Raw genomic sequence first — 13,306 nt, 5'->3', positions numbered from 1 at the left:
TTTTTTCATTACCATTAAAATTTCTAATAAAAATGTTCATTAGCGTTATATTTTTCTATTGTGATGAAATATTTTACCATTAGCATTAGTTTTGCCAAAAGTAATTTGTTTGGAAAAGAAATGTAATGCTATGCCATCATCATTATGTTTTTGAAAAGTATTGCAATAATATTTTTATTACCATTACTTTTTAGACCCGTTACTCGTAGAGTAAAACGGTAACTAAATTCGTCGAAAAGTATGTAACAGGTAGAAGAAAGAGTTTCCGAATCCATAAAGAATATATATTCTTGATCACGATCACTAGACGAGTCGATTTAGCCATGTCCGTCTGTCCGTATGGACGCTGTGATCTCGGAAACGATAAAAGCTGCAGTACTGGGATTAGGCCTGCAGATTCTAAAAATTCCTGTGCAGCGCAAGTTTCTTTCGTCAGTGTGCCACACCCACTTTATCACCCACAAGTCGCCCAAGCCCGTGGCGCCCACAACTTTCATGCTAGAAAAATATGTTAAGTGAATTGTATTAGTCTCGTCAATACCTATCGATTGGCCCAAAAAAAATTGCCACGCACATAACGTTTAAATCTGTCTGCAGCCCACATAACCATATATTGAGATCGTGGTAGGTGGCGCATTACAATCTCGCTTTGGAGCTTGCACACCTCTTTGGTCCCTTTAGCTGAATAAATACCTGATAGTCGAGGTACTCGACTATAGAGTTCTTCCTTGTTTTAAAGTAATGAATTGATTTTTCATTGGTACTACATTTTCATATATTTTATATTTTTATTTTTTTGGGGACTAAATCAAAATAGCTGAAATGCGAAATTGTTTAGAGAAAATTTTTAAATGATCTAGATATGTTTGGGGCAAATCCGAGTCTTACTTAAGTTTAAAAAAGGCATTTGAAAAATGCTGTCCCACAGAGATTATGCCAGTATGCACGCTAAACCAACTCAAGAAAACCGCCTCGTATTTTTCCCAAAGAAAAAAGGGGGGCATATTTTCATAGGGATTCACTCGTAGAGGTTGGGCCGATATGCTCGACATATCGGCAGATTGGGGATCCTCTAAGAAGTTTTCTGTGTAAATTTCGACACAAAAGTTTATATCAGAACTATTTTATGTCGAAGGTGCGATTTTCACTATTTTTACCTCGTTAAGAGGTGATTTTGCTTGATAGCTTATAGGGTCAGAGTTGCTGACCGAAACTATGATGGTCTAATCGATGCAATTCTCTGTGGAAATATTAAGGTAAACTAAAAATTCTTAATTTATAAAAAAGGCTTGTTAAGGCGCTACTCCTTGTTATTTTCTGTATCAGTCCTAAAATAAACACAAACGACTTACAAAGCTGCAGTACCTTTGAAACCAGTACACTCGCAACGAATACCATAAGTTTATGGAGAATTTTTTAAGAACTTATGTTTTTATATAGATTTTTGCTAATGTCTTTCAAGGCAGCAAAATTATATCATTAGCATGGCGAGCATAGCGTAAATAAAAAAGAGCAATAGGAAAACAGATTGCTTTCAAACCAACAATACTTCTAGCTTTTACACACATCACGTGATTAATATCACAACCCTGAAACTATGTAACTCCTAGTTACAGATTTCCAGATGTGCTATTAATAGAAGTTTGGACACTCAGCTCTACGAGTTCGCTAACAAGCACATAATTTGTATGTCATAACTATATATAGAAATATCAATGAAGTAAAGTTTTGCTTATAGCGAAATTAAAAGAAAAATAACTTTTTTGAAATATTTTAGCTAAAAGATTTTTATCTTTCTTTCTAATAGGAGCAACCGCAACTAGCCGACAGCAGCTGGAGACGCTTCCTGCAGTACAGCAGCAGGGGCCCCGACGTCGCAGCGAAGGTGACTCCCCCTCACAACAGCCACAGTCAAATTTTAAATTCAATTCACCGTCAGTTGAAGCAGAATTAAGTGGACAGTTGAATATCTTTAAGGAAAGCAGGCGGGTCTTCCTGGGCGACTGCACATTGAAAAATACGCAAACGGACAAAATAATGGGAAGCGACGGAAGACTCAACAAGGATCCCCGAGAAGGAGAAGAATCTGGACAACAAATTCGCTGTCGGAACCCAAAGTGCAACCAGTGGGCTTCGCCAGGCGATGCCAAGAAGCTCTACAAGTCATGCCATAATTGTTCCCATTTATACTGTTCGCGTGAGTGTCGACGAACCCATTGGGAAAGGCATCGCAAGGAGTGCCTCCACTCGCGTGCCTCCAACCTGTGTCGCCAGGTGCTAGCTACTTGCAAAGACGACCTGGACTCGCAGCGCCACCTCAGCCTGCTAGCACGCAAAGGATGCCTCTCGCAGGGACGGGGCGTCGTGCGGGTTCTATTTCGGAGTGTTGAGATGGCAGAGGGGTTCATCAGGATTGGGTTCCAATGTATGGGCGAAGCTTCGTACGTGCGCTGGCCGGATCTTATGCCAGCCGAGATGGGCCTGGAAATGTACTCAGAGCTACTTAAGCTCAGCACAATGTACAAGCCAGAGTCCAAGATGCTTATATACGTGGCCATTTGTGTGGTGTCGGAGGCGCCGGGCATGGGTCAGGCGCCGGTGCGCTGGGAACGCCAACTGGTGAGTCGTTGTGCCAAACTAAAGCTCTGCAAGAAAGTTGTGACCGAGTTGGAACAGGAGCTTGCGCTTCGTCTTCAGCAACCGCTGGAAGTGGTAGCCAAGCCGGAACGTACTGAAATTGTCATTCTAATCTTCAACACCGGGCAGGGCTTCTTGAACCGCAACCGGGAGTTGATCCTTTCCAACATTGTTGACATCCTGTCCAGACGCGGAGTCATGCTGCGCAGGCACTACCCGGAAATTTTTCAGCGCCTGCAAACATACATCTGGGGGCGGAGCAATAAATTCAACCCAGTTACATTGCATCCGCGAGATTCGCAGACCGGCCATAGCTTCGTCTGCATTATCATGCCGACGCAAACAAAAAGTCAATTCATTAATCTTCCCTCAGCGGCGGACGGTGGCAATCGAGTGACTACCATCGATGTATGCTCTCCTGCGGCTTTCGCCCAGCAAGACGATGATGAGCTACTTAAGACCACATCCAAGAACATTTGATTAAATGCTGAAAAAATCAATTGCAGTGGTAGCAAAGAACTTCAGAAGGAAAGGAGCGGCAGTGCCAACGCTTTTCACGCCAAGCTTTTCAACGACTCCTTAAAATGTGGCATAGAAAGTACCCGAATGTAAGACACATTCTTTCTAATAATGCTTTACTTACTTAAACTTACTTTTTGAACGTTATAAATAATTAATTAACGTCGCACAGTGGCGCTTTTGACGAAAAAACGTCAAACAAAATCTAAATTTTGGAAGGTAACCGATTTTGGTTCTAAAAACAAACAAAAAATGTTTAGCTAATTTAGCCCACTTATAGGTAGAATATTTAAAAAAAACTCAGTATTCTTTTGTCTTGCTTTCACCCATTGCAGTGTTTACTAAGTGTAAAATACATTTGACCCAATTATAGTTTTATATCCGCTTTGCCAAATGTTAATTTTTTCCATGTTTTTCAACATTTATGGCGGCCATATGGCTACTTTCCAAATGAAGTTGTCTGATGAAAAATAAAAATAATATTTATAAGTATTTGTATATTATATTTCTAACACGATTTCTGGAGATTCTTCTTAATAATTGGAAAGTTCTAGCAGCGTCTGTTCACAATTTTATCTGCATGAGGAAACAAAAGTTAAAAGAACATGGTTCTAGAAATTGTATGATGTACTTCCCAGACCAGTGCATCAAGACCAGAAACCAGTAACAATGTTATTATTCTTAAGAATTTTAAATTTTGAAATGTTTTGAGTGACAATTAGTTCGACTCAAACTATTTTAATAAATGTTTAATAGTTATTTTAAATCAAATGTTACTTTCTAAGAACTAGAACTTATAAAAAAAACAAAACTGCGTAAAATGAACTTGTTTCAAAATGTTGACCTTGATTCTTAAGTATTCTTCTGTAAAGCCTACTTCCTGTTTTAAACAATCTATTAAATGAATACCAATTATGTATTAAATGTAATTTAAATTAAAGAAAGGTGAAATTGCACCACTTGACTACGCCGACTACGCAAGATAATTGTACTAGTCTAATTTTTTGTAAAGGTATTAAAGAATTTTACAAAAATTGAGCCTACAAAAAATGTATGTATAATTGAGGGCCTAGCATGAATTGTAAATTGTAATTTGTAAATTGTGTTATACATGTTGTCATGTTGGGCGATCTGTAGAACAAATATTCGTTTTTAAGGATTTCGAATTTCTCCGATATAGTAACAGAAGTTATATATGTAGTTCCGGATAACAATGTGGATGTTTTGTCATTTAGAATTACATTTTTAAGAAACCCTTCTCTATGACCTGTTGGATTTTTAAATAAATAAAATTACTTAAGTCGTTGTATCGATAAATTTGGTTTGACTTACTTGAATTGCACAATATAACAAAAAGGAAGATAGCTTAAGCCATAATATGCAATAAAAATCAAAGGTTTATCACGCAAACAATATTATTGTATGATTTCTGTAAAAAACAAGGAAGAACTCCACAGTCGAGTGCCTGACTACCAGATACCCGTTACTCAGTAACAGGTACTGAAGGGAGATGAAGATATACAAGGGCCACCTTCTTGCGATCTCAATATATGGTTTTGTGGGCGTGAAACAGATTTACGCGTTAGAGTGGGCTTCGCCAACTTTTTTTAAGTCAATCGATAGGTGTTTACGAGACACATATATTTAAGCTAAAACTTTGGTTCTAGCACAAAAACTGTGGTCGCCTCAGTTTTGGAAGGTTTGTCAATCGACAGGTATTGACGAGTCTAATATATTTCAGCTAATTTTTTTTCAAGCATTTCAGTTGATTCTAACCTGCTGCTGTTGATTGCGATTGATATCTCGGGCTATCATTGTTTTGATTGTCCTGTTTGGCCTCTCTGCCGGATTCTCCTGCGGAGTGTATGGGGCTGTCAGCTAGTGAAAAATTTCCCATTTTTGAAGTTGTGCCTTAAACTTGTTGCTCGTGAACTTTATCCAGTTATCCAAGATGAGTTTTTTCGGTGCTCCATACCGTGTTAGGACTTGCTGTCGTGGTACATTTATCACGATTTCCGTTGTTGCTTTTCTGACGGCTGCTAGTTCTACCCATTTCGAGAACTTGTCGAACACAACCAGTAGCATGTTGTTGCCGTGGCTAGATCTCGGTAGTGGGCCAACGAAGTCTATGCAGAGGGTTTCCCAGGGTTCTTTTGCTATTTATGTCAGCATTTTCCCCGCAGCCTGTTGTTGTGAAGTCTTGTAACGTTGGCATGTCTTGCAGCGTCGTACGTACTGCTGTATATCCCTGTGCATCCCTTGCCAGTAGTTTGACGCCATTATCCGGTGCTTAGTTTTCCTGATCCCTAGGTGTCCTGCTGTTGCTTCGCTGTGGTTTTCCCTCAAAACTCCTTCCTGTTGGTTCCTTGCCACGCGTAGTTTCACGGTTGCGTATCCTCGTCTACGGCCTATGACGATAGATGTCTATATAGTTTTCCTTCCATTACTGCATAAACTGGCCACGTTTCTGGATCTCTTTCTATGGCCAGGAGTTTCTGTGTTATCCACTCGTCTTCCTCGACTTCGGCTCCGTGTACCTCTTCCTTGAGCATCCGGGATATTGCATCTGCCACGACGTTAAGCTTTCCTTTGCGATAGCGTACCTCTATTGAGTATGGCTGCATTGCCAATGCACATCTCTAGTTGAGCCACTTTAGAGCTTGGTGGTCCGTAAGGACGACAAAGTTGTATCCTTCCTCGTTTTCTGGATGCCCCAGTGCATTGACAGGCACTCATTTTTGGCGGCCGAGTATTTCTGCTCTGTCTTTGTAATTTTTTGACTGGGGTATGAGATATCGTCTTCGCCGTTTTCATCCTCTTGAGTTATAACTGCTCCTAATCCGCGGTTACTGGCGTCCGTCTGGAGTACAAAGGTCTCTTCAAAGTCAGGGCAAGTTAGGACTGGTGCTTCTATTAGAAGTTTCTTCAAGTTTTTGGTTGCCTCTTCTGTCTCTTCGGTTGTACAGCGGATGCGCCAGTTCCGTGAAGTTAGGAACGAACCTTCTGACCATGATGCTGCCCCCAGGAAGCTGTATACCTGCTTCGTAGCCTGTGGGCTTTGCATGTTGAGGATCGCGGCTATTTTTCTGGATCGGTGTGTATGCCTCTTGCGCTGACTAACTGACCAAGATATCTTAGAAGTGGCATTGCTCCGTGCTGATCCATAGGCTTGCCTTGCAAAGTCGTCTCATCACTTCTTTCAGTTTCTCCAGGTGTTCCCGTTTATTACGTCCGATTACCACTTGTGATCCAGGTATGCTAATGCGAATGGTGCCATCTCTGGTCCGATGACTAAGCCCAGGGCTCTTTGGAAAGTGGCTGGTGTAAACGAAAGTCCTCACTTTCCACTGAAACAGTCCGCGTCCTGGTACAGTTAAAGCGATGTACTGCTTACTACTTTCGTCCATCGGTATCTGCCAGAAGTCACTTTTCAGATCTAGTGTGCGTATGTATTTTGCCTCGCGTAGTTGGTTGAGTATGTGATCCATTCGCGGTACCGGGCATCTCGTTCTGAATGCTCGTTCAGCTGCCTATAGTCTACGTATTGTCTCCTTTTTTTGTTTTTCTTTTCTACGATTACTACTGGCGAGCTGTAATGCGAGGGTTCTATCAGGTTTTGTGCCAGGAGTTCTTCCACTTCCATATTTATTATTGATTGCATTGCTGAGATTTGAGGGTTGTACCTCTGTTTAATTGCGCGTTCGAGCTTCATAAAGATTTTGTGGCTGGCAATGTGGCTGACTCCCTTGATTCGGCTCATCATCTCTAATTCCCTTTTGAGGGTTTCTTGGATCTCTGTCTCTGTTAAATCGCCAGTCTCTAGTGATCCGATGCCGTGCCTCTTGTGTTTTTTTTCCTGCGATCGTTTCTCTTGTTCTTCTTTATTCTTGCTGTGATGCCTCCGCATTCTAATGTGGCGTTACACTGTTCTAAGAAATCTACTCCTAATAACAGGACTCCAATTACCTCGTCCAGGACTAGAAGAACTTCCCGAGTTGTATTGGTACTACCAGTGCCTACGTGACTGTTCGGTTTGCCCCATCTGCTTCGGTTACTCGCTTTCTTCTCCAGTGTCTGACTATTCTGTTGGCCAGTTCTCTGCCGATGAAACTCCGTGTGGCCCCCGTGTCAATGGCCCCGCGAACTCCTGTGTTGCCTACATTTATCGGCATTCTCTACGTTTAGCAAGCCGTTTGAACTCTAATCGAATGTTTCGGTAAACCCACTCCAGTTTTTTCACTTCTGTGAGCAATGCTCACTGAGCAAAGTAAGTCGCATGATTTTCCGGAGTTCTCGTGTATATTCCTTCGCTGGCTCATCCTCCCCCTGGTGCCTACGTGTAATGCTTTCCATTGCATTTTCCTCGTGGTCCGCTGGTCTGTAGTACTCCAGGAATTTTTTTCTGAAAATACTCCATAGTATTGGGGTTGGGTGGGTGTGCCACCAGTCCAAGGAGCAGCCTCTGAGTAATATTACCATGGCTTCTGCTGCGTGATCGGGTTTTATCCCTTGAGCCTCTGCTACTTGCAGTGTTTTTTTTGGTTTTTTTCCTCGATGTGTTGCTCTATGTCGGATGTCCAGCTAGTGCCTTTCGGTTGATTGGTGATGGGCTTCTTGCGTGCTTCTGTGTCAGCTCTAGGAGGCGTTTGATGGTTCCCTCGCTGTGGTTGCCGTTCTTTATGAACTCCGCATGTCCTCGTACAGTATTTCTGGCTCGACTTTGAATTCTATCAGATTGGCTTCCAGTTGGGCCTTATTGATGTGGCTTATCCAGCCTCGAGCTAACTTGTCTGCCATTTTGATTATTTTCTGTTGTGTTGAGGAAGAGGGTAAACCTCTATTCGAGGTTACTGTCTATTTGACTTCAATTTGTTCGGGCGCCACCGTCGTGTCTCGTCGTTCGAGTAGATCGTAGTGTTTTGGGTCGTTGGGATTAACGATCTACTTGGATTTCGAGTGGGATTTGCGTGAGTAGGGCATAGTTAGTTTCAGTCTGCTGGGCATCGTAAGTTTCGGTCTGCCGGGCATCGTTAGTTTCGACCTGCCGTCTACTCCGTATCGACTCCGGGTCGAAAGCCGGAAACGTGACTTCTGGGGAACTCACTGAGATGGGCCTGAATAACGAAAACCGGGCCGGGCTCAGTGATCACGACCGGGCCTGTGCCAATTTAAAACCGAGCTCTTACGGATCCACTACCAAGACTATCTACCAGAACACTTTTTCGTGTTTCGTGTTACTCGGTTACTCGGTTATTCCTCCTTGTCGATGCATCCTCGATGCTCGTCGGAACGCAATTGACCTGAGGCTGGGCCTCTGTTTATATAACCGCCGTTTAGAGTGACCAGGGCGGTCGATGGTGATAGTCCCGCTTCGATAACTGGCTATCGGGTCACGGCTCTGGTGATGACTATCGATATCTCCGCTGAATAAGTGTGACCAGCTTTGGGCGCGCATTTGAATAGTTGTGCGGGCGTAGGATTTGCAAATGAGAGACCATTGTTTTGGGATGTTTCCTTTTTGCTTTTAATTCTATATCATGTTATTGTTACGGTGGGCCTTCACAATACAGTTAAATATGTATTCCATTATTATAAATGTTAAACTTTTTTTGAAGAATAAATAAATAATTTTTACATCTGCACAAAGTTTTTGTGTGTATCTATCAGTTCGTCACCTTACCCTAAAACTTGAAAAAGTGAAAAGTATTTTTTTTGTTGGCCTAAATAGAAATTTTGTATCTTAAGACACAAATCCAGATTTCGAATACAGTTTTTATTTCATATCAAAGCCCATGCGAAATGCGAATAATACGGGTCCTGGCTCACTAGGTAATGAATCATGTCAAAAAAGCGGGTGGGGGTGACTCTAATTAGTCACGCATGGTTGCACACAGGTGTTTTAATGACCTAATTAGCATAATAAAGTAATAAAAGTGTTAGAAAAAGGGGGCGGTGCATAATTAGCATAAAAAGGTCACTTAATGAAGTTGGAAAGGGGTGTGAGGTTCCTGACAGAATATACACAAAAACAAATGTGATTGTTTATTTAGTCATATACGTTTTTATTCGAATAAATGTAATCTATAATAGTAAATAAAACAAATGAAAATTTTTTTTAACAGAACAAGCATCGCTTTTATTTAGAGGTTAATGTTAAAATTTAAGAAAATGTATTAACCAAATATTACAATTCAAAACATTATAAAATTTTTATTTAACTGAACAAACATCGCTTGTTATTTAGAGGTTAATGGTAAAATTTAAGAAAATGTATTAACCAAATATTACAATTCAGAACATTATAAAATTTTTATTTAACAGAACAATTACAATATTTTCGTGGAATTACATTCAATTTTCTTACTTTCTTCTTTATTTAGTGGTATAGTTTCATTATAGTTATCTATACCACCCTTTAATCTATACACATTATTGTCATCATTACTTAAAGGAATTGATTTAATGTATTCATTATTATCTTCATCTAAATAAAACGGTATAGATTGAACATAGTTATCTATACCACCCTCAATATTAATAGTTTCATCCTCACTAGATGATCTTGGAATACATGGTTACGGATTATCATCATCATAAAGGCTTACATCGTGGTCATAATTAGCCCATCTCCGATCTGTGATCCGCCGTTCACGATTCGTCGTCCGCGCATGCGCACCGCTGCCAAGTTATAAAAGTGTAAATAAGGTAATTAGTGCTTCCGGGCATAATCATAAAAACCGCTCAATGAGTGTACTGGAAAAAATATTTCACTGAAGTTTATTATAATAATAAGAAATAATTTCAAATTGTCTTTGCTTTAATTGACGCTGCAAGTCCAATACTTTTAGGGCCAATTTTCACCGAGTTGTGTAATAGGCATTGGTTTAGGGCTAAAATAAGTTCATGCAAGTACAGCAAAAGTCTTAAATTCGATGTTCAAATTATGTTCAAGATTTTTAACATATAAATTACTTTTAAAACAAGAAAGAACGCTATAGTCGAGTGCCTCGACTATCAGATACCCGTTACTCAGCTAAAGGGACCAAAGGGAAATGGAGATAAGCAAGCAGCAAAGCAAGACTGAAATGCGCCACCTACCGGCGGTTGACAGATTTAAGCGTTATGGGCGTTAGGGTGGGCGTGGCAAATTTTTTTTTGGGTCAATCGATAGGTATTGACGAGACCAATACAGTTCAGTTAAAATTTTGTATCTAGCATGAAAATTGTGGGCGCCACAGGCTTGGGCGGTTTGTGGGCGTGGCATATTCGCGTAACAAAATTGCGCTGCGTACAAAGCTACGGAATCTAAATCTGAAATCCCGATTCTCTATCTTTGATAATTTCCGAGATATCCACGTTCATATTTACGATTTTTTGAAGTTTGGGGGCGGTTTGTGGGCGATAGAGTGGACGTGGCAATTTTTTTTTTAGGTCAATCGATAGGTATTGATAAGAACAATACATTTCAGATAAAATTTTTATTCTAGCATCAAAACTGTAGGAGCCACAGTTTTGGGCGGTTCGTGGGCGTAAAAGTGGGCGTGGCACTCTACTGAAACAAACTTGCGCTGCGTAAGAAGCTCAGGAATCTGCACGCCAAATCTCAATAGCCTAGCTCTCATAGTTTCCAAGATCTCAGCGTTCATCCGGACAGACGGACATGGCTAGATCGACTCGGCTAGTGATCCTGATCAAGAATATATATACTTTATGGGGTCGGAAACGCTTCCTTCTGCCTGTTACATACTTTCCGACGAATCTAGTATACCCTTTTACTCTACGAGTACCGGGTATAAAAAAAATTCTTTTATGTTGGTTGGATTTCAAGAGCACTTATGAAAGCTGAATGCCACATAAAATAATCAATATCACAGTGTCAAAGAATATTTGTAAGTATACCTATTTCTTAACTTTTATTAAGTGTATTTATAGACAATAAATAATTTTATTAAGGTACACTTTAACTAGTTTTTAAATAGCAAAGACAAGGAATACATTTGTGGTACACCTCTCTTCAAGATGATATAATCAATGAAGTGGTTGCTGGAAAATTTAATATTCGTAAAAGAAATGACAATTTGTACTAAGAAATAAGTCAATAAACATTGAATAGATTGCAATTTCAATAAAATAACAATAAATACACTTTTTATATTTAATGTAGAAAATATATCAGTAGTATGGAAACGCGAATTCTGGGACAATTTGCATATTAATGGCCCCCGCCCCCTTAATAATTAGCATATTAATGACCCCGCCTCTCACTGATTAACATATTAATGACCCCCGCCTCTTCATTAATGTATGCGGGTTCTGGGAAAATTAGCATAATCCAATAAATTAAGTGATTTTAATGGACTTTGAACTCATAAAAATGTCACGATCATACCCATAAAGAGTATACTAAATTGCCCCCAACCCCACACTACCATGTGACAATACTGATCACGTGACCTTTTGGCCTCATATCAACAATTAATATTCAGCAGATGTTGCTGTACACGGGAGAAAGGTCGCACACTTTCCCCACATCCCCATGTGACAATATTGATCATGTATCCTTTTCCTCATTATTAGCAATTAATATTCAGCAGGTGTTGCTGTGCACGTGAGAAAGGTCGCAAACCCAAAACATCTAAAGATGGTTGCCTTAGAGGAACATGTCCGATCATGTTGGGGAATAACGTTTCCTATGATTGTAAAATTAATTAAGAAATCAAAAGAACCCCAATAAAATGAATCTCACAAGTTAATAATTCTCAGATGTCGAATATTTTCAAACAGACATTTTTGTTTCCGCCCCAGAAGGTTTAACTGGTAAATTCTCTAAGATTCTCTCCTTTCCACAAACGGGTCGTAAACATATCAAAAAAGGGATTCAAGCAAGAGCTACCCGAACATGCGCACCTGTCTATTACCTGACCGGAATAAAAGGGACACATGAACAAGTCTGAAGGCGCACGCCCATTGACAACATCATGGGCCTCACGCCAACGACCTCACGGCTGACTGCTAGCTCTAATACGTTTGAAATCACGACCGCGCAACAACTCGCAAGTAGCCGACATATCTTAGTCAAGGAAATATTTTCCATTCTCCGTACCTGTAATTTAAACTCGAAATAAAAAGTCAGAAGTTTATTTTGTAGCATAATAATACATTTATTCATTTATATTGGTATTGCGAAAATGTTTGATTGATATATTAAATTAATTTTCTGCTTTGATTCCGGCGATTTGCACGTGCAGGCGCACGTTTCCGACGTCATTTCTGGATTACAAAATGTAAAGTGTTCCCCATAATTCGTAGTTTTGATTTCGATTCATGAACATAGTTTTTGTGTTTAGAAGGTATTGAAAATGCTGACCAATTATCTGTCCTTTAAATTGCTTAATAAATTGTTCAACTTCCTCGTGAAACTTCATTTGGTTAATTTTATTTTCTTATAGGTCTTTACACATCTAGTTTCAACTTTAAAATGATGTATAAAAATTATTTTATTGTTTTGGAGCTACTTTTAAAAAATGTCAAAATAATGTATGCATTGTTAAGAGCACAAACCCCGCCCTTAAGGTGTGTTTCACAATAGGGAAACCGGTTTCCTTTAAGCCTGTTTAATGACGGACAGCCCATTTCCTCGATATCAATGAGCTGACGACTCTCAAAAAACTTCTTTAGAAATCGTTTCTTTTCCACACCTTTACAAATAAATTGTTTTCCGCTTGTAATTGTCCTTAGATACTTTCGAGTTTATGGAAATCTATTTTCTCCATCGTTCCAAAAAATTTTGTGATGTGTATTGGTTAACCAAATTGCAGTCTTTCGAGATTTGGTATTTAGCAAAGTAAAATCATATGGTGGTTCTATTAAAAAACTATTATTTAAGTTTGGATCTTTTTCGAATACAATTTCAATTTCCTTTAGAATAAAATTATTATTATTATCAAAGAAACCTTGAACATCAATCGATACAATATCTTTCAACATTTTTCTAATGTAAAACAACTCGTTGTACTAGTCCGTTTAGTGGGTTATATTCAACTAAACGGTCATGTATGAGGACACAGTAAGCTTGGGTATTTTCATGACGTGGTGTCTTTAGTTCTATTAAAATTCTCACATCAATAGGACCCATTTTTACTGATTCGTT

At 39.6% G+C, this 13,306-nt stretch overlaps 1 protein-coding gene across 1 annotated transcript; it reads left to right on the top strand.

The window, feature by feature from the left end:
• Positions 1-1,773: 1,773 nt before the first annotated feature.
• LOC119558475 (apical junction component 1 homolog) lies at positions 1,774-4,558 on the top strand (the record flags this gene model as incomplete). Its single annotated transcript, XM_037871988.1, has 1 exon — positions 1,774-4,558. A coding segment is annotated over one exon (1,344 nt), but the record flags the coding sequence as incomplete, so codon positions are not given.
• Between the last annotated feature and the right edge of the window lie 8,748 nt (positions 4,559-13,306).

This window comes from Drosophila subpulchrella, unplaced genomic scaffold, assembly GCF_014743375.2.
Source record: "Drosophila subpulchrella strain 33 F10 #4 breed RU33 unplaced genomic scaffold, RU_Dsub_v1.1 Primary Assembly Seq100, whole genome shotgun sequence".
NCBI lineage: Eukaryota > Metazoa > Arthropoda > Insecta > Diptera > Drosophilidae > Drosophila > Drosophila subpulchrella.
Note: the sequence above shows the minus strand (reverse complement) of the source record. Positions and strands in the feature narration are given on the sequence as shown.